Genomic DNA, 22,784 nt, shown 5'->3' on the forward strand with positions numbered 1-22,784 from the left:
AACTGTAATGACTAAATTCACAAAGAATTTAATAGTATTGTTCAAAAAAACCCAAATGAATTTAATAGTAAATTCAATACTACAATAATAGTAAATGCATTTAATACTAAATGCATCAATAATAACCATACAACATGTTTGTGTGTGGTGGGGGTAAATCAAAGAAATTTCACCAACTTTGTTTGAATTTCCTAAAGCAGTTCAAAAATATCTTTACTTTTAAAACAAAACTAAAAATGTTGTGATCCATCTTTTATAGTATGATTATTTGTGTATATGCATTGGTCTGTTTTCCAGTTCAGATAAACATATTCATGATTACAAATGAAGGCAAATATACGTATTCCAGGATAATGCTGCATGATCCAATCTGGGTCAGTCACTGGGACCAGAGGTTTTGTCTTCTGAGATTTCAGACACATGCTGGAGACCATCTTCAGGAAACTTCTGCACTGGTGGGATTCAAAATTTTTTTACTACCGGTTCTATGGGCGTGGTTTGGTGGCCGTGGCTAGGTGGGCATGGCCATGTGACTGGGTGGGCATGGCATTTTTGCAGCCACCCTCCCACCCATTTTTGGGGGCCTTCTGGCCTCAGAGGAGCCTCGGGGGGGGGCATTTTTGCTCCCAGAAGGCTCCTTTGGGGCTCAGGAAGAAAAAAAAACAGAGCGTGGGAGGGGCATGCAGCACCCCTCCACACTCTGTTTTGGGACCTTCCTGGCCTCAGAAGAGCCTCTGGGGGGTGTTTTTGCTCCCAGAAGGCTCCTCTGGGGCTCAGGAAGGCAAAAAATGGAGGGGGTTGAGCCCCTCCCTCCATTTTTTTCTCTTCCTGGGCCTCAGCAAGGGGAATCCCAGCACAGCTGATCATATGAGCAGCTGATTGTCAGGAGGGGAAAAAAAGAAAGAAATACCTTAAGGGGCCAGCGTTAGGTGGGCAGGGTGAGCGAGCATCGGGCAGGCAGAGGAAGCAAGCCAGCGGTGACTGGGCAACTGGGTTGGGGGCATGGCCAGCCAGAACTTACTACCAGTTCGGCAACCCATGCCAAATCCTAGCTACCAGTTCACTCAATCCAGTGTGAACCAGCTGAATACCACCACTGAACTTCTGTCTAGGAGGGTTTGTGCTGTTTTGTGTGTGATATTTGTATGGTGCCTATTGTATGTGACTTTTTAGATGCTGATTAGGGTGTGTTGACAACTGGCTTTTAAGTTGTTGGCTGTCCTTTGATTGTGTTGCCCAGCTGTCGCCTTTTAAGCTGGTGGTAAATCAGCACTTCTATTGACTGACAAGGGGCCTGTTTCCCAGGCTTCAATCTTCAAACCTGGCTGTTTTTGTGCCTGCTCATCCAACAACCTTAGTAGCTACAAAGCTGAACTCCTTGAACTCATTGGTTCGAGTGGTTAAATGAGGAGACCCAAACTCATTGATAGCCTCACACTGCAATGAACAAGGACACACATTCAACTTTGCAGCTACTAAGATTATTGGACAAGCAGGCACAAAAACAGCCAGGGAAGTGATTGAAGCCTGAGAAACAGGCCCCTTGTCAGTCAACAAGAGTGCTGATTTAACACCAGCCTATCAAGTACATAGAAGGCAAGGGCTGGGCAGCACAGACAAATGACAGCCAATGACTTAAAAGCCAGCCATCAACACACCCCAATCAGCATCTAAAAGCCACATACAACAGGCACCATATAAATACCACACAGAACAGCACAAACTCTGGTCCCATGACTGACCCAGATTGGATCCCGCAACATTCAAGATCATCTAAATGTAGCCACTGTGTATTACTGTATGCCAGAATTGCACTGTCTTGATTTATTAATATATTCAGCCTTACGGTCGACATTGTAGATACATTTATTGTGTAAATCTAATCTCTTTTTACGGAATTGTGATAAAGGGTATCTGATATGGAGCTGTGATCCTTAATAATATAAATCATAAGTAACAGAGTCAAGGAGCTCAAAGGGCCAGCCTTTAGCCCCAGAGCTGAGAATATGGTTTATTATTATTTATTATTATTTATATAGCACCATCAATGTGCATGGCATTTTACACAGTACAAGACAACAAGTCCCTGCCCCGAGGAGCTTACAATCTAAAAATTGACAGAGGAAACAACAGAGGGAGGAAGGAAAATGGAGACAAGGATAAATGGGAAAAGAATATGTGATTAGTTCTATTAGATATACTTACGCTGATGTACACAAAGATATGGAAATCAGAATATTGTGCCAAGAAGACTATGTTATAACAGAATCAATTCTGGCAAATTAAACTTTAGCCCAACTGAAATGTATTTTTCCCATCATTGTATCTCCATAAAAATGTCAACTGCTATGTTTCAAAAGACCCATCTAGGGATAAATATATCTGAAGACTAAAGGATCCACCCATAAGTAAACATAAAATGCAGGGGTTCCTACTCTTTTACAACATTTCTTCCTTTTTCCTGCCATTCCAGTAGGTATATTTTTAAAAGATGTGTTTATGTTAAATTATTATACACACACAAACACATATACCTCTATACTCATTTTGGTCTAGGTTTTGTTCTGGTGCTGAAAGGGAAATGGCATTTAACCATGAAAAGCACTGGGGGAATATTTCCTGGGATGGAAGGAGAGAGAAACAATATAATGGTCAAAAGATACTAGAAAATAAGACAGACAGATATGGTGCTGTTGCCCAGCTTTTAATAAAGAAAGATTTTTTTTTTACATTCTATACTATGCATTGTATATAAACCTACACATTGGTTTACACATACTAACCTTGGCTGAGCTTTAACAGGATAGGTGCTTGTTGCATGTTCTTTCTCTAGAGTCACAAGGACATCATTCAGGTTTTGGTTTAACTGAGACAATAAATAAACAAAAGTTCAAAATAGGAAAAGAAATTACAGGTCAGTATAACAAAGAGCCTATTAGAAATATGTTGGTATACTCAAGGATCCCAAAAGAGGGTTATTTTGCTAAGGGAAGGATTCTGCTATTTATTTATATTACCTCACTGACTGCACTAGGGACATCTTTTGAAACAGATGTCATATGAGCAAAATCTGTGACATATGCGCAGACGATAATAATACATTCAGTTCATGTTTCTTCATTTTCTCCTCCTCTGACTCACATATTTGTACTGTTCCAGGCTCTTCCATCCATACAGACTCTTTATTTCTCATTGGGACTTAATGTCATCTTCCTTCTCCCTATCTTCCCACCCCATTGCCAGCCTAAGTTGCTGTTAGTCTGTCACAATCTTAGTCTGTCACTAAATAAGAAATGAGGCCAAACTAGTGGAAATAGCCTGCGGGAAGTAGTTCATCTAGGCTTGCAGCCCATGCCAGCCACTGCAGCAGGTCCATGGGCCAATCTGACTATAAAGAAATGCAGATGATCTTTTGGCATTACTTTTGCTGGAGGTGGGGTGGGGAATGGAAGAAACAGGATCAGCTATGATTACCCCAGAGAAACAGACTGGTCAGGGTTTTATCTCATAAACTGTTCTGCTGTTGGTAGAATGGAAAGCACTTTTGATAAGTGTAATGTTAATGTGGCCTGGTTCTAGCACTTCTATATTCAAATTGCTCCCATAAGTCATGGGAAAGTATACCCACACTGCCTACTATGGGAAAGTATACTCACACTGTAAACAATGTAAAACTACAGTTCAGCTTAGCTATTAGTGGTCCACCTCTCTGTTTTTCTCACTTGTTGTAAAGACTTTAAACGCCTTAGCTGAACTTTGACAGGAATATGTTTTCTTAGCTGAAAAATGTCTATTTTGGTGGATTACTTTTGAATGTCTGGCTACGACATCCATTTGGTCAAATCAGTGGATCAAATACCATGTAAGTTGACAATTTGATTAAGCTTACTGTACATTGCCATCCATACTATTAAATCTTCTGTGGCTCACAGTACATAATACTTAAATATATATCTATATAATAGCTTAGAAATATGAGCAAAACATGAGCTATGCAAATTCCCTCCTTGGAATGTCTAGTTTTTAGGACCCTTTTTGGAAATCTCATTAATGCAAAGGCATGGAACCAGGCAATATCTGCCTTGAAAGTTTATATTATACAAACCTGAACTCCTTGTTGGAAGATTGGTAGAATCTTTCAACAACTTTACCGCTTTCCTCTTAATATACATTTTGACAATTTGTATCTAGTCATTTGACACCCCTTATATATTCTCCTTTAAATTTTGACATGTTCCAACCTGCTTTTTCTATTGCCTGGTACAGGATTTTAAATTCTAAGCAAAGATGATTAAGTTACAGGTTTATGTAAACCAATGCATATAATTTCCTTCTTTTAATTTCCTCTTTTAAACTGTGGTCTTCCTGATTCCTTGTCAAGTTATTCGTACAGGGGAAGAGAAAGATCATTTATGCTGCTCTGAAGGGGTAAATTCTTTATCCATGATATTGAAGTAAAATATGGCATAGTCACTACAGAAATTCAGAATATGTTTCACTGGCAAGCAATTTTTGAAAAGCAACTGAGTAGTTTCATCAGTTAAAAACTGTATATATTAGTAGTATATATACCATTAACCACTGAGTTTAACCATTGATAAGCTTTCACACATATAAGGGCATTGGCTCCAGCCTTCCAAATCTTAATATAAATTGATGGATAGAAGTCATCTGACCTACAAAAAAGTAGATCTCTAGAAAAACAAGGAAGTAGGGCCTCATATAATGATCTTTTTTTTCCCTCTCATATTTTTTCACTAATACAACTTATGGAAGCATGCATGATATACCGAGGCAGTTTTAGGCACTATCCAAACTTGGAACTGTTTATCTTCCAGAAGATTGCTACTGATAATGCCTTCAAAATATGGCCTAGTCTGTTTTCAGAAGGGGTACCTTAACAGTTATTTAAGAACTGTGTCAGCATCCCTGAGCATCATCAGCTAACACTATTGCCTTCTAGTAAAAAAAAGGATGGAGAACTATGTATGATACCAATAGGAAGAAGAATGCCTTGCAACTTTACCTTGCTCATTTCCTTATGAAAATTCTCTTCTAAGCCAGCAATACTCTGGAATGTGTTGACATAGAAACCAACACGACTAGAAAATAAAACAGTACAAGTCAATAGAGATATAGGCAGATGTTTATCCTTCAACTTTACCCCACTTGCTAATCAGCTTTCATGTCCTCAACTCCTGCTGCAGGATGGAATATGTGATTTAGCAAAAGAAACAGCATGGACAGAATACTTTGGTTGAGCTTCATTGGAGCAAAAACCAATCAAGATCTTGTAAATTCCTCCACCAAGACCCTCAGCTTCATTCCAGAAATATATACCATAGGTAGAATAAAGAGCATTTTTTTCAGTGCTCACCTATTCCATAGTGAAGGCAGTTCTTCCTGAAGATCAATATTCATCTCTTCAAATACTTTCTGGGCTTTTACTAATTCTTCTTCAGCCTGTAGGGTATCAACAAACCCATATGCAATCATTCAGAAGAGAGTTTACATTTGGTATATATGGAGATCTAGAATACATTTACTAGGATATGGGCTGGCAAACTAAGCAGGTTGTTAATGCAAACAAATGGAGGTGGTAACAATACCTCAATTTTCCCAGGAGCCCAGTATTCTTACCTTTCAAGGTTTGACAAAGCTGGTCAAGATCCTACAAATCCATCTCTTTCTCACTGAGGGAGACTGAGGGAGAAGATCCTGCCAACTAAGCTTTGGTCACTATAAAGAAAAACTGATGTCTACTTTGCACAAAGATAAACTGATATTGGCCTCATTAGAATGCCACTTAAAGTCCACTTGCACCTCAAGCTGATAGAAGTGTTCTACATTGCCTTCTACTTCCTCAGATGGCCTCAGATGCAGGCCATCTGTTCCCAATAAATGTGAGAAATCCAGTATGTGACTGCAGGAATGGAAACGGGTTATGTGGCTAATATGGGGAGTTACAAAAGCCATTTCTACAAAGCTACCTCTTACTCTAGTTCATTCCCAGAACACATTGTCAAGAATGTTGGAAATGGTGGTCTGCATACCACTAAAGATTATTGCATATACACAAACTTCTGGAATTCTATGGTAATGCAATTATACAATATTCAGTTCAGAGTAAAACTAATAAAAATGTTTGATACTCCCCAGATGATTAGCACTAGCACAAAGTTTTAAAGAGCCTACCAAAGTGCAAGCAGTGGGGATATATGTATCTATAGACTGGTGAAATAGAATATTTAAGCAGTAAATGCACAGAGGTTTCATTTTATATCATTTACGGTCTACCATAATATGGATAAATACTGAAGCTGGATTCTTACCAATTCAGTAGCAAGAAGAAAAAAGAAACTACTTATATGCCAATCAATGGCAGGAATGCTAAGAGGTCCCTAATGAATATATACAGGCCTCTGTCCTTGAAAAGAAATTCTCAGAAAATTTTAATCATTCTTACAAGGTGCTAATAGGAGCAACACAAGTCAGATTCTTTGGTTAAAGGAGAAATATATTTTCTTTGTGAAGATATATGCTAAGATATATTCTATATTAGCCTGGTGCCTGATTGGGGGTTTTCTAAGAATGAGGGCAGAGTGTCACAGGATTTGATATTGATGAATACTTGAATTAAGCAATGAACAGAAATTAATAGCAAAGTTGGGGGTTTGGAGTAAACAAACTGTATAGAACATTATTGCTTGGAATCTTAATACTGAGCTAGTCTATTTTTACATTTTCAGCAGACAGAATTATTCATGCTCTAAGATCTAAAAAGTTGATATCTACATTGAAATATCCCAATATTGTGAGACAGAAATACCCAAGGCAACGTTCACTCTATGAAGAAACAATAAGAGGCTCTAAAACCCAATTGCAATACTATGGTTTTCCATGGGAGTCCCCTTGGCAGCACTCAACAAAATAGTTATTATAACAATTATTTGTCTCTTTATCTTAAGGCAAATTAATGAAAATAATATAATATATCAAAATACTGCTTTGCTATACAAAGCAATACAATACAAAACTGAACAGGCAAAATAGGAATCAAAAATAAATCTCACCAAGAACATCATGCACAAATTCTAGCTTGCTACATAAATCTTGTGGCAACTTTATACAATTCTGTTTTTGCAACAGTTGAGAAATTGTATGGGAAATGGCAGAAATGGAATTTGATCAATTAACAGGAAACTCTTCAAGACATTTCTGAAAAATTGGATATGTTTTAATATCATTGTTTCGATATGATGTGTCATCTTTGTTGATATATACTCTGATATGTATTGCTTAAAGCTGTTTGGATTGAAGTGATATATAAATCTTACAATAAACAGATATGCAAGCAAGCATTTTAATTCCATGAACAAGCACTATTCATTGGACCACAATAGTTCTTTCAATTTGCCTTTTTTTAACTTATCAAATATAACTCAGAAACTAATCAATACTTTGGGGGTGAAGTTTCTGGAGAACAAGTAACCTCTGTGATCTGCCTTTTCTAGACTTTTTATATCCAAGTAATTTTTAATCTTTTAATATACTAATCCTATTAGTCAGTGTTTTAGCAATGTATGTCACCTCTGTACCATTTGCTAACATATAAACTACTTGTTTGTGTCATCTGGATTCATTCAAATTTCAGATGCCAACCTCTGCAGATTTATATTTTTTTAATTTTATTTTTTAAAAAATATTAGATTTCAGTGTGACTTATTTTCATCCCGCTGAAGAATTCCAAAACTCAGCAAAATGAATCAGCTGCCCATTTGAGTCATGAACATAAAGAAAAAGAATTTCTTTATACATAGTTGAATCAGAGCCAATTTTACAAAGAAAGCTTCTGTACGCTTTTAGTTAGCATTTCAATGGGGTTGTAGGAAGACAAGAATTTGCTGTCTTAAGCAATTTAACTCATCAACCGTCCGAAATATATTCCAAAAGAGAACACAGCTAGAGTGATCATTTATTTCCACTCTCTTGAAACACCTCCCCTCATCTTTCTTACAGAAAAAATGTAAATCTACCTCCATGTCATTTATTGCCTATCTTAGATAGAGATTATGGCAAGAAACGGGGAATTAAAAATTAGCTCACTTACCAAAGGAAACTCATTCTATAACATACATAAACCATATGTTTGTTTTGAATGTTTTGAACCTGAAATTTGGAAGTTCCGATGAACCATTCCCAGGTGGACATTAGGAGTGGTTAAGGGGGAGTAAAGGAGGGGAAATGCTGTGGAGATTGGAGACAGGAAGTCCCTTGGCTATGTCATATTTCAGGGGTCCCCAAACTTGGCAACTTTAAGACTTGTGGACTTCAGCTATGCTGGCTGAGGAATTCTGGGAGTTGAAGTCCACATGTCTTAAAGTTGCCAAGTTTGTCTGTCATATTTGAAGCTAATTGGTTTCAAGCCAATTCAATCCATCCAATCCTACATGCTAGTCGTTTCCAGCTCTAGGGGGCGGTGTTCATCTCCGTTACAAAGCCAAAGAGCCAGCACTGTCCGAAGACGTTTCTGTGGTCATGTGGCCAGCATGACTAAATGCCAAAGGTGGTCCCTATTTTTCTACTTGCATTTTTACATGTTTTCGAACTGCTACGTTGGCAGAAGCTGGGACAAGTAATGGGAGCTCACCCCGTTATGCGTTGCTAGGGATTCGAACCACCAAACTGCCGACCTTTCTGATTGACAAATTCAGCGTCTTAGCCACTGAGCCACTGCATCCCTAATCCTAATCTTTTTACAATGTTCTTTTGTCTACCTTCCCTTAGCCACCACCAATAACAACAACTTCCTTGGTTTCAACAGCTGCAAATCTAACCAATTCACCCACTATTCCCAGTGACATATTTTTCCTACCTCCCCTTAGCTACCACTGATGATGTTTGGGTTTTGGCACACTCTTTCCCCAAAGAAATGCTGGAACACACATCTGGGCTAAAGACCTATTTCAATCCAGATACAGACCACCCAAAATTCTCATCAGTCCAAATTAATATAGCCAATGGTCAGGACTGATAGTAATCCAAGCCATCTGGAATTTGAGAAGCTGGGTTTAAAGTATCCAGCAGTTAATTAAACTAATTCACTGATCAGTTCAGACAAGCCATAAAAAAGGAAACTGGTTTCTTTAGTTCAAAACAATAAGTTATGGCCTCCAATATTTGCTCTTTTTTTTCTTTTATTTAGTTCTTTGGTTCATTTAATGGACACACTTTGCAAGTGTGTCCTTTGTTAAAACACAATATACTACCCTGATCTTTATTTCTGTTCCTCATGGAAAAACAGACATCTGATAACTCTTATTCACTTATTACCATGTTGTTTCCCATAAGGCTTTTGGATGTTTAAAGTTTTTGGCAGGGTTTTATTTACTGGCACGTTATTCTTCAAATGATTTTAGAGGAAAGGCTACATTGTCCAGAGACATTTTTAATCATAAAGCAGAACAAGACTTCAAAATTATAGACTTAAAGCTTGTTATACATTTATTTAAAAAACATCTGGATTTTATAAAAAGTTCAGCTACAAAATAATATCTAACAAACAGAAGCTGTAAATCAAAAAGAAGCCCATACAGGGAACTTTAAAACAACAAAATAAGAGAGTTGGAAGGGACCTTAGAGGTCTTCTAGTCCAACCACCTGTACCATTTCCGACAGGAAACCCAAAACATTTCAGACAAATGGTTGTCCAATCTCTTTACAACTTCCAGGGTTGGAGCATTCACAACTTTTGAAGGCAAGTTGTTCCACTGATTAATTATTATGTCAGGAAATTTCTCCTTAGTTCTAGCCTCTCTCTTAGAGTTTCCATCCATTGCTTTTTGTTCTGCCTTCAGATGCTTTGGAGAATAGCTTAACTCCCTCTTCTTTATGTCAGCCCCTGAGATATTGGAACACTCTATCATGTCATCCCTAGTCCTTCCAGCAACCATTTTTTATACATTTTGGCCCCCAGTCCCCTAATCTTTGTTGTTCTTCTCTGCACTCTTTTTAGAGTCTCAAAATCTTTTTTACATTATGGTGACCGAAACCGATGTTTTAGTGGTCTTACCAAGACATTATAAAATGGTATTAACAATTCACATGATCTTGATTCCATCCCTCTGTTAATACAGCCTAGGACTGTGTTGGCTTTTTTTGGCAGCTGCAGCTGCAGATCCTCTTCTCCTTGCTTATTACAAAGAGAGTGGTGAAGGGAAAGAGACATGAGAATAGAACAATCCTGGGATTTAAGGGCTGAGTGAATGAAAGAGAAGAGTAACTGTTGACCAAGAACTATGGTCAACCAGCCTAAAATTTGGGTGAGAGTGAAGGACTTTAAGAGTTGGTGAGTTAATAAAAATAATAAGCCTTGCTACAAAACCTTTTATAAGGACTGAGTATAAGAAGATATACTATAATAACAAGAAGAGACTATTGTATAATATGTAGATATATACTTGCCTCTCCTCCTTGTCATCCATAGATCTCAGAATCCAGAAACATTGGATCATGATTGAGCAATTAGAAACTCCTAGGCCAGAGGTGTCAAATTCAATGCCTGGAGGCCAGATGTGGCCCTGACAGGGTGCCCAGTGATGCCTCCGCCAGCAAAAATGAAGCGTGCAGCCCTCATGAGCTCCATTTTTGCTGGCAGAGGGTTGCAGGAGGCTGTCACTGTCGGAAACGGAGTTCAGGAGCCCATTTTCGCTGGCAGAGCACTCAGGCTACCAAAGGAGCTCCTGACCCTGAGTGACGTTGAGCTGGCCATGCCCCTCCATGCCTCTCCTAACCACCCCACCCCATCCCATCCCAGACACAACCCCAATGCGGCCCTCAATGAAATCGAGTTTGACACCCCTGTCCTAGAGGAACCCTACTTCTAATTAAGCAAAAGCAGTTGCCACACACAAATTAAATAGTAACTACTGGAGCCACTCCCCCACCTTCTATCCTATCTTCTCACTGGATACAACCTACATTTAATTGCTGATGAGGACCAAGATACCAAGTATTATTAATCTAGGGGAATGCAAAATCAGAGAAACTACATCGCCTTCTCAAATATGTTTTTGGCTTCAAGAAGTCTGAATTTTAAGTCAACATTCCTCCCCGAGAAAAGAAACCTTCCAGGAGAGGTTAGAGTGAACGCTGCCTGGGGAAGAAGCACAGAAGAGAGCTTCAGCCAGAAATAGCACATGCGGGGTTAGACAGCAAGGCAGGCTGGACTATCACCTGATTCCGCAGCAGGTTAGTCTGAGCTACGAGATGCGCTTGTAGCTTCCCTTGGCACCACTGAGGCGTGGCTTTCTCAAGCAACGAAACAGGCTGGGCAAGAGCATATCCAGGACAAAGACAAGAAGAAAACAGACACTTTTTGAGAATTACTTTTTTAAAAAAAAAAATCAAATAATAAAGGTCAGGATGAACCAATCATCCCAACAACAACAAACAGAAGAAGTCAGTATTAAGTGATAAGTCAAGGATGAATCCTATATGACATGCTAAATATAGCAGTAATTAATGCTCCACAGAAATGATCAACGACCTCCAGAGTGAGCACAGCTTATAAACACTCCAGCTGCAGAGAGCAACAGAGAAGAATTGGTTAGTCATGTAGAAAGCAACACAATCCAACCTTACTTAGTCTCTCTTCATAGGTCATTAGCAACTTCAAAAGGAGCCAAGATTAAAAGACAACTTCATTATAACAGCCATGCAGATTATTCATATTTTGTAGCATTTGATTTAAACATCAGAGGGTGACAACTGTCTAAATCTAAGGTGGGGAATAATTTGCATTAACCACAATAGCACTTATTTAAACATCCATAAGATCTTAGAGCAGATCATTTAAAATGAACTGAGGGCTTTACAGAATTGAAAAATATTTCTCCCCGCCCCCCCATTAGTGATATGATTAGATTTTTCAGAGCACAAGGAACAATAGTCAGGGAGAGAAGCTTGATTGAGAAAATGTTTAATCTGAATTTCACAAAATCACTTCTGATGATATCCTTAACTTGTGTCATCAGCAGTCTCTGCCATGGTTATTGATAAAAACACAGAGCATTTACTTCCATTCAAAAAGGCAGATGCCTCTCACCAGAAAAAGCCTGAACAATTTTCGCAAGCAAAATCATTTTGCCCCATGACACAAGCAGTCCAATCAGAAAAGTCTAGATTAGCCAAAATCCCTAAATGCTTCATTAATGCAGAAGTAAAGGAATACAAATAAAGCACTTTCTACACTCAGTTTTTCCACCCCCTAGGCTCTAAGGCTTCTTGTTTCCTCGTTTAGTTTTTATTTTCCTTTTAGCATTGACACACTAGATTTTCCATTTCAGCTGTAAATAATAGTTTTTACATTGTTTTTATTCATAAGATAAAATCATGTTTGTTAGGGATTCTAAAGTTTGGGTACTTTGTTTTTTTTACTTCTAACAACAAAAAGTGGATTGTTATGTACATACATAGACACACAGAGAGAGAGGGAGAGAGTGGTACAAATACCCTAAATAACTTGATTCAGAACAAATAGAGAGAAAGTAGCCATACCACCTCTTACAAGGGCTTTTTACCTTGGCAATTTTAGCCTCATCTTTCTTCTTTGCAGTTTGAAGAGATTCATAATGATGCCTGGCACTGTCATAGTCTACAAGTTTTCTTCCCCGTTTAGCAATGCGGGACTGAAAGGAGATGTGAGAAGAACACCAGAGCCGTGAAGTAACATTATTGATAGACCAATGTATATATATTCTGCCAATTATGTAACCAACAAGCAACTGTCTTGTAATCAAGCTCCTGAAATCTAAGATCAATGTAAATTGTTTCAACTTTTCTCCCAATGTATATCCTGAAATTTCCAATGCATAGACCTACACTCACAGACACACTCACCAATTGGCAAATGCACTAATGGTAACAAAAGGAAAGGGTTGGAGTTTTTCTTTCTACCAGTTATCTGGATGGAGTATTAGCTGGCTGACTGGAAGGTTGGAGCCCCACATTATTGTGTTTTTATCTTCTGATTAACCTTCTGAGAGAAGTTGACATGAGATACAATGACTTTATACTGTACAACTTCACCTTACAGCTTTCCCATTTCCCCCTTAACGCAACACTAATCCTAATGCCTTAATATTTTTACTCAAGTATGTCTCTCTTCTAAAGTTTTTTAATTTGAAACATAGATGTTTGTGTTCTTTTCAAAATTCCTTTCTATATCATTCTATGTCTATGAAAGAAATGGAACTACTGAAATTATTATGATGCATACATAACATATTGCATCTTCAGTTGAATGAACTTTTTGCACACTCTGAATATTGTGTATTGTTCCTAGAGTGACAGTAGTAAAATAGCACTTAAAAGAACACCTTGTTGTTGCTGATGCATTTTTCCTTTGGGAGCTTTGAGAAACAAAACAGGAAAGAAAGACTAATATAGATACCATGCTAATTTTTCATTAGCTTAAGGTCACGAAACAATAAAAAATTAGAGCCAGTTTTCCACAGCAAAAACCAAACTTCTGTTTTCCAAAATATATTACTAAAAAAATGAAAACAAGGAATTATACAAAAGAAAATATTTGTGCATGTTAAGAGTGTGCAGCCCAATAGTACTTACGATCCATTCAGAACATAGAAGGGTTTTTTCATCATATTGAACAATGGTTTCTGATGTGACTTGCACTGTATGGTTTTATTAAGTTTTATATTTTGAATAAAATAAATCAAGCTACTTCAATTACTCTATTTCATTTAGAACAAAAACATTGTTATTGATACTCTAAGTTTCACCATTTGGACAACTATTGAATGATTAATTGATTGATTATGTCTTTGCTGACTCTTAGCAATCACAAAGAGATAAATATAGGACTTCAGTAATCTTGTTTTCTTTACATATTTCTATTTCAGTTCTATTATTGTCAGCTTTCTATTTTATCATTTGACTATCTTGAATGTATTTTTATTCACTTCATAATTTTTGGGATGGTAGTCAAATGCGGAATACAAATTATAGTATCATTATAAGCTACTCTATAAGTTGCATCCAAGAGAATATGAAAGGACTTTGTAAAATTCTGTATATCAGGTATGTTTATTACAAAGAGGCTGAAGAACAGGATGGGTGCCTGTGAGCCTAATGCACCAATCCATATATACATTTTTCCCATGCAGAGACTATAGAATTCCTTATATTAGTGGTTCTGGAAGTGTGGGTCTAGAAACCACTGCTGGTCAATGGAAGTCCTCCCAGTGGGTTATGCAGCCTCCCTATATTCATCAGCCAGAGCCTATTTCCAACAATCAGCTGACATCCTATCAATGGACAAGGGTGCCAGAACTAAATCAGTGGGTAGGCTCTGGAGTAGAGGCCTCCAACTGTTAGCTGGCCAGAATCTGCTCAGTGCCTCAGCCCCTACCTCAAATACTATTATAAATACTTAATTCTGTTTTGCACATTTTGGTATGAATATTAGTTTTAAAGGACCTTTTAAAACAGAATAAGAAAGCATACACAAATGCAACAATATTTTTCTTAAAAATCCTCAAGCTCTCCCATGCTCATGAAGATGAAAATGTAAGACAGGGGTATCTGTTATATTAGGTGGCCCCACATTTATTACTGTCTTTTTAAACACTCGTTCTTTTGTTTCACTGCTAATGTGGCTTTTGCCTTCCAAAAGGAATTTAAGGTAGACCAAAATTTTATGAGACCCATACCTTTATGTCTGGGAACTGGCCAAGATAGGTGTCCATAGTCAGCAGTGCCTGATCTACCAGTTTCTGATGGAAGTCTGTCCAAAGCAGGTCATTGTTCTGGAAGAGAATAGGAGAAATGTGGGAAGAGTTGGGTTATCTGTGCATTATGCAGGTCAAGTTCATCTATGTGAGCAAAAGTACAATAACAGTGAGATATATTTCATCCCTAGTACTAGTTAAGTAATTTATAAGAAAAATCATGTTTGAAGCTTCCTTTTTTAGTATGCATATGTGTAACACCCTTAGGATCTATTCCTAAAATTGTCAAGTTTTTGTTTTCTAGACAATTATAATAGCTGCAATTATTTAAGAGTTGGACAAAGATACTAGTTTTGTGCATCTTCTACGCCAGCGGCCCCCAACTTTTTTGGAACCAGGGACTGGAATAGTGGAAAACAGTTTTTCCACAAACTGGGGCAAGGGGAATGGTTTCCATTTCACTCATTTGCCTGGCACTCATTGATAGCTGTGTGGCGCAATTCCTATGAGGCCATGGATCAATACTTGGGGTTGGAGACAGGGGTGGGCTGCTGGGGTTCACAAGCTAACCCCTAGCTAAGATTCTGTGCAGTTCGGAGAACCCCTAAATCCCACTCCTGGCTAGACCTGCCCACCCATCCCCACCCCTCCCAGGAGTCACCACACGGCCTATTTTGGATGCAGGTAAGTGCAGGGCTTGGGGAGGGCAAAAAACGGGCCTCCCAGAAGTTCAGGAAGATCGGAAATGGGCCTGTTTCCAGCTTCCAGAGAACCTCCGGAGCCCGAGGAGGCTGTTTTTAACCTCCTGGAGGCCCAAGGCCTCCGGAGCCTAGGGAGGGCAAAAATGCCACCATGATGCAGAAGGTTGACTAGGCCACGCCCACCATAGCCACGCCCACCCAGCAATCGGACAGAGAATCCTTTGCTAAAAACTTTGAAGCCCACCCCTGGTTGGGGACACCTGTTTTATACAACAAAGAAAGCTCTAACTGTTGAATTTCAACCCGCCATGAACAAAATATTTTCTTGGAATATTTGCTATATGACAAATATTACTATGCCTTTTTCCCTATCTTACAGTAGTTTGGATTTTACGAGATAGATGGGTTCCATCAATTCACTCTTGCTTTTTTCTAACCAGCTACAATATCAGCTAGTGTCTAGCATTCACATTAAGTTGGAAAATATTATTTCTAGATACTCGGGATCAGTACAGTTCCCTCCGTCTGGTTTCATACTGTCCAGCTGTGAATGAAAGAGATATGCTATTTGCTTCTTTTTGTGTGGAATTTTTGGTATCGGAAAAAGGATATTGTTGTATCATAATTGGCACGATTTGTGCATGATTTGTGCACAATAGATAAGCATAGTAAGAAATAGCCAGCTCAGAATTTTTCCTTGAATACCCCCTCATTCCTGCTTTGCTACAATAGGCACAAGGAGAAGATTGTAAACACCATCTCCTAACCCCAAAACTTTATTCTACAACAAAGACAAGCTGTAATTAATTCAAACCACGGTTCATTAAAACAAAGCAGGATTAAATCAAGGCATAAGACCATGGCATCTTTCAATAAATTAACACTTTGTAAACCAACTGATAAGTCATCAAGAGGAAGTAATGGCTTCTCTTCTTTTCCTTGTGGCAGAATATGCAAGCCTAAGATATAAGCACATTCATTTGTGTAACACTGCACTATGGCTCAGCAATATTACATATCACCCAAATCAATTTAACATTTGCTGTCTCCACAAATTTGAGATCACGATATATTTATTATGCTAATGTGTGAGAAATCGGAACCTCACCTCTCCTATTTTGTTAGTGTCATCCCTTCCTGGCCAGTCAGGTTCATATACATCTTGCAAACATTCTGTAAGTCTCTTGGAGGCTTCATGCATTGCTTTGAAATAGAAAAGAATGACATAATAGCACCCAAATAATTATTCACCCCCTCACCCCCAAAGAAAAACCCAAGCAAAAACCTTGCTCACATATAAAGGACCTGCTAATATTCATAATATTTGTTTTCCAACAAGAAGAAAATAGATGAACAAAAAAACTTGGTCACACACATCAACTCCCTTGTGATTTAATATTCTTTATTTAATTTATTTCTTTAATAAACGAGTGAAATTAAGTTCCTTTTTTAAAAGGCTAGTTTCTAGTTTCTGACCATAGTATAATTAAAATAGGAATTGCTATCTATTGATATAATTAGTCTGAGCTATGTTTTGTGGAGCTTTTTTAAGAAAGTAAGAACAAAATTAAAAGGAGGGAACACCATCCCGTCAGAAAGAGGTTTGCATTATGATTGCTTATCTCTCCTGCTTCTTGAAAACTGAAAAGTATAAGATATGTCATTTACTTGTTATTAAGCAAATGACTAACTCCAAGCTTTCAAACCTGGTGCTCATTTTTTTTTAACCATCATGGGACCTAATTGTATGCCTAATAGCCTAATAGAGCATCTCCCCCATTCTTTATTATCCTCTTACTATCCTAATTTATGAAACAAGACATAGCTTGAAGCATTTGTAAAATATTAGTAGAATCCATCTGTAGCACATCCCTAGGAAATAAGTAATATTTGCCTGCTCCAAATTTTTCTTGACCTCCACTATACTCCAACCATTACCTAGTTCCATAATTATAACTTTCTAAAGTAATGCAGATAGTACTACCTAGCAGCAATAAACAAAAGCGAGTAAGATAAGCCTTAATAGTGGCTTCTAGAATTTACTTCCCAGGAGATCATGCAAAAACAGTAGGACTATCATTCGAAGTATTACCTTTAACTGAAGTCAGGTAGGTCCGGAGATCTTTCTGTAACTTGGATCCTTCTGACTAAAGTCAAAAAAAAAAGTGAACAGAATTAGTGGGTAAGCTGTTACAATAACAGGTCACAATAGTTTGTTTTGATACCAATTTCCAGTGTTGGTGTTCATCTTTAAAATCTCAAAAACAAAAACTAGAATATTACTTTTCTCTTAAAATGAACCCATCTAGTTTCTAAGATTAGCTGTAGATGCAACTCCCCAAATTAGCAGAAATATCAACTTTTTAGTTATGTCATCTTCTTTGTAGAACATTTATCTCTTGAAAGCCATATTAATTTCCTTTAGGTTCCCAATGAACTATTCTTTTTGTTTTTTAAAACTTTTAATCTTATCAATTAAATGATTTTCAGTCATTTATATAATTCCATATTGCTGATATCTACATATACTGTCTACTTCAGATTTACAGTACATAGAGAACAGTCACATTAATATTACTAAAGATTTTTTTTTATTTTGAATGATAAATTTGTTACAATCTAATGACCAATGTTGGAGTTGGGCAACCTAATTTTTACAACTGTTTACAGCTGGAATAAAGCAGGAATCTCCAAGTTTCCTATCTCCATACATCAAGTCAGCAAAGCTTCTTGAGGGCAAGGCTTTTAAAAATTACAATCTCATTGGTCTGAAACTTGGTTTCCATCAAGGGTTGACAGTCAACAAAGAACCTCTTAATTGCAACTGGGATGTAAGTCATTTCAGGCCTGATCCTCCATTTTAACATTTAAATACTCAAAGTCCCCAACCAATATCTCCAGCATAATTCCAATTCCGCAAATCCTCTGCATATGCAGGGGGTCTTCAAACCTGACAGCTTTAAGACTTGTGGACTTCAGCTCCCAGAATTCCTCCTCCAATCATGTTAGTTCAGGAATTCTGGGAGTTGAAGTCCACAAGTCTTAAACTTACCAAGTTTGAAGACCCTTGGCATATGGGATAATTTAATCCTCAAAGTGTGCATCTTCAAAGAGAGTACAAAAGAAAAGGAATGGTCGAATACAGGATATCCCTTCCCACCTAACATCAACAAAAGTTGGATGGAATGCTCTATGGCCATGGGAACAGTTGTGGCTTTTCAAAAGGAAGGACACTGGCAGCCAGAAAAAGAAAAATCTATCTAGCATCTGCTTGTACAAAAGACTGCACTTCCCCTTTCTTTTTCTCTTCATAAAGGGGGAATTTAAAGAGAGGAAGCTTATACAACATCTGTTTCAGGAGGTACCAGCTGAATACATGTTTCCTGTCATGGCCCTCCTTGTTCTTACTCTAAAAGTGTTTAAGTCTTCATACTTAATCTTGTGTTTTTTAAAATAAAATAATAGGGTTCCAATTACCCAATACTTAAATGTATATGTTTCTGATATGTTCAGATATGCACCAATTCTGTTGCTGATGTTGACTCTACATTCATTGTACTGAAAACCCTTATAAGATGAGTGAGATAATCTTTTTACAAATTTTAGCTTAGCTTTAGAAACTGTCAATTACAAATTCTTTCTGTATACAAGATCTCTAGAAGGAGAAAAACTGGGGTATACTCAGGGGTGGGATTCATCCAGTTTGCACCTATTCACTAGAACCAGTTGTTAACACTCAAAGCAGTTCGAAGAATCGGTTGTTAGAAGAAGTTACTGGCCTAATCCTGTAAGGAAGGCAGGAAGGAAACATTCTGGTATTGCTTACAGAAATTGCCTCTCCGTTAACCCATATTACTTTCTTGGCAGGACTAGACTTCCTGTCTCTGGAGCTTCTCTGGAGTTTTTTTTCCCCTCCTTTGCTGCTACTTTGCTTGTGTGGAGTGACCATTCAAAGTTACAATGGCACTCAAAAAAGTGACTTATTTTTCACACTTATGACTGTTGCAGCATCCCCACAGTCATGAGAGGCCAGGCAACGAGATGAGTGCCTCGATGTGAGTGATGTTGAGTTGGCCACGCCCAGCCAGTCACATGACCACCAAGCCATGCCTACCATCTAAGCCATACCCACAGAACCGGTTGTTAAAAAATTTGAATCCCACCCCTGGATACACTGTAGGCTGTGTTGCTCTTTATGTCAACGAGACCATAATGTCAACTGAAAATTGAATAGAAACAGATTCTGCCACATAATCACCATAGGTGCCAATACAAGCTCCCAAAATAATTTATCAAGAATGCAACAGTTCCAGAAATGTTGAAGCAATGGGAAAAAATAATAATAGGCTTTCCTTTAATTGTCTGGGGATAGGGAAATAAATACTTGGCGAGAGAATGAAGTAAACACAGTACTTAACTCAGAGGCCAATTAGAATTTTAAAAATAACTTAGTTGTTTAAAATTTGTATTATGTACAACTTGATTTGCTTGTGCAGATATATTTGTTATAAAAATTGAAAAGTACCGGTATAATTTATTTAGATAGCAGTTGCACATTGATTTCAGCCTTTTTAATTTTTTTATTATTATTATTTTGCACTCATATCAGAAGCATCGAGGAGCTTCTGGCTTGTAAGGATTGCCTTGTTGGGGGCTCCTATCATGTCCCCAGCAGGGAGCGAAGGATGAAACCTCATCCTGCCACACAAAAACATTCGGGTCTCGAACGCAGGCTTGCTAACCTCCAACCAAGGAGGCACCATACTCCTGACTGGAGCCATGTTGAAATATGTTCAGTTTTAAAGCTGCTGAATTCTAAAATGTGTCTCTTTCCTTCATTTTTGCATGTTTTGAAGAAGCATCCCAGCCAAAGTTAATGCTGAAAATCATGAGACCATCAAAAGTGTAACAATATGCCAGTGGTAGTGTTGAAAAAGCAGTTGACTCTGGTTACACACAGACCAAGAAACAGAATTAAGATGGATGATCAAGCTGAGTGATGTTTAATCTGTTTTGGCATCATTATGGTACCCTTAAAAGCCCATAGATAGGAGGTATTCTAGCTCTATCTTTGTATCCATTGTAACATGAAGCTCTTTTACTAGCTAAGGCTAATGCATCAGCTCTAATGCTATAATGAGATAAGAGATAGCATTATAGCTAAGTAAAAGCGAGAGAGACACACAGAGAGAATTTTGCCTATTACAGAGAAAGTGACTGGAAGAGATTTTTTTTTCTCCTTCCCTCATAGTGCTAAAATCCATGGTCACTTAATGAAGCCATATGATAGACATACAGAAAAATAAAATGAAGCACTTTGTCAAAATAGCACATAAAATATGGAATTCATTACCACAGGAAATTATCATGCAAATTAGACTGACAAAAAACAAAGGAAATGTCCACATACACATACTACTAATCATGGGTATAGATTAGTATTATCATTAAAATCAGCGTACCTCTGAAATCCAAATGTTAGGAAATGCGATCAAAAGAGTCCTACTGCACTACAACATGTACAGGTAGTCCTCAACTTACAGCCATAATTGAACCCAAAATTTATGTTGCTGTGAGAAATTTTGTTAAGTGAGTCTTGTCCCATTTTATGACTTTTCTTGCCACATTTGTTAAAGTGAACCACTGCAGTTGTTAAATCAGTAACACAGTCATTAAACGAATCTGATTTCCCCATTGACTTTGCTTATCAGAAGGTTGCAAAGGGGATCCATGACCACAAGACAGTGCAACCATCATAAATGTGAGTCAGTTGTCAAGCTTCTGAATCTAAATCACGTGACCATGGGGATGCTGCAACAGTCATAAGTGTGAAAAATTAGTTATAACTCAGTTTTTTCAATGCCATTGTAATTTCAAACGGTCACGAAGCAAATGGTTGCAAATTGAGGACTACCTCTAACCTTTCTCTAATCATTTGGTTGACCATTATAGGAAATGGAATGCCATAGTAAGTAGGTCTTTGGCCTGAATAAAGGTAGTTTGTAAATGTTTGGAAATGCTCAGAATCAAACTGAAATAATCAATTCCAGTTTGGCTCTGGCAAGGAAAATATACATGTTTCCACTTGGACAAACAACTGCTACAAAAGCATTCGAAATTAATCAAAGAATCAGATTCAGTTGTTACCAGCCATGTAATTGCTGACACTTGCCTCCTACCATCTTATGAAGCCATCCTAAATATGAGAGGCATGCCAGGACCTACTGTAAAATGTTCACGATGGCCAAAACGTTTGGTTTTTATTGTCCATATATAGCTATACTTGGAGAGGGTGTGTGTGTCGGGTATAATATACATATAACCACAGGTTAAGCTTATTCTGCAAATTTAGGAGTATATGGGGGATAGACAGCTTAGTGTGACAGATCAGGAATAGCTGGGTTTCTCTCTGACACTCAGGCACATAAGAATGCAGGAAAGACTATCTTTCTGTCATTATGCATCCATTAAGTCTTAAGCCTCATCAAATGTTTAATGCTATTAACAGAACAGAAAGGAACAGGAAAGATAAGTTGATGTATTTAATACCAACACTTCATTTGCTATTTAGAGATATGGCAGATGAATATTTCAGGTCCAGCTCACAATTTGCTTTTCAAATTGAGATACTCATTGAATTTGAGGCTCATTATTTCTATATACCTAAAAGAACTTCAGTGAATGCCATAAAACAGATGGGAGATAAATTATAGTGACTAGAAAGAATACACTGCCAGAGAGAACAAACAAGTTATTTTCATTAAACCAAGAGCATATATTAGGCTACATACGGTATGTTAACCTAACGATCATTAAAGTACTATTGCAAGATCATTCACAGTATTTTGTTCTTTCTTTTCCCCTCCTCTGCCAAAATAGACACAGTCTGGGGCAGGAGGCTCTGTGCTTAATAGCAGTTCCTAGATATGGGAAACTAATTCATTGGGAAATATTCTTAACATGAATATTTTCCCAGGCAGCAATTTCCAGAAGTGGGAATTTATGAGCCTACAGCATAACTGTTCTTTGTCAATCGACCAAGAACCACTCCCACTACAACTGAAGAAATTAAGCAGTCCCAAATGTAACTATTTTATTGAAGGAATAAAGTTGGGGGAATCTGCTGATTAAATAGCCAACACAATAAGATTCCCTTCCAAGCACATTCATATCCTATGTTTGTCTGTGTATTGAACATTTAAAGCATTCCTTAGACTTTATGTATATTTCTATTCCCTGAAATAATGCTACTATTTTGAATGAATAAATACCCCCTTTTTATTTTGTTTTAAACGTGTATTCATTCCTGTTCCTAATGTCCATCTGAGAGCTG

At 37.7% G+C, this 22,784-nt stretch overlaps 1 protein-coding gene across 31 annotated transcripts in view; it reads right to left on the minus strand.

The window, feature by feature from the left end:
* BIN1 (bridging integrator 1) overlaps positions 1 to 22,784 on the minus strand; it is a 109,528-nt gene that overhangs the window by 27,700 nt on the left and 59,044 nt on the right. For 17 of the 31 annotated variants that reach the window (XM_087920505.1, XM_087920498.1, XM_087920499.1 and 14 more), the window contains exons 3-10: positions 17,544 to 17,598; positions 16,560 to 16,654; positions 14,733 to 14,828; positions 12,582 to 12,689; positions 11,236 to 11,328; positions 5,378 to 5,463; positions 5,027 to 5,102; positions 2,784 to 2,866 (exon numbers count right to left, since the gene is read on the minus strand). In XM_087920505.1, coding sequence (XP_087776631.1) covers positions 2,784 to 2,866; positions 5,027 to 5,102; positions 5,378 to 5,463; positions 11,236 to 11,328; positions 12,582 to 12,689; positions 14,733 to 14,828; positions 16,560 to 16,654; positions 17,544 to 17,598 — 692 coding nt within the window. The remainder of the gene's footprint in view (positions 1 to 2,783; positions 2,867 to 5,026; positions 5,103 to 5,377; positions 5,464 to 11,235; positions 11,329 to 12,581; positions 12,690 to 14,732; positions 14,829 to 16,559; positions 16,655 to 17,543; positions 17,599 to 22,784) is intronic. The other 14 variants (XM_026707974.2, XM_087920504.1, XM_087920497.1 and 11 more) reach the window with 1 other exon arrangement.

This window comes from Pseudonaja textilis, chromosome 1 (assembly GCF_049901715.1).
Source record: "Pseudonaja textilis isolate UNSWEBS1 chromosome 1, rPseTex1.2, whole genome shotgun sequence".
Lineage (NCBI taxonomy): Eukaryota > Metazoa > Chordata > Lepidosauria > Squamata > Elapidae > Pseudonaja > Pseudonaja textilis.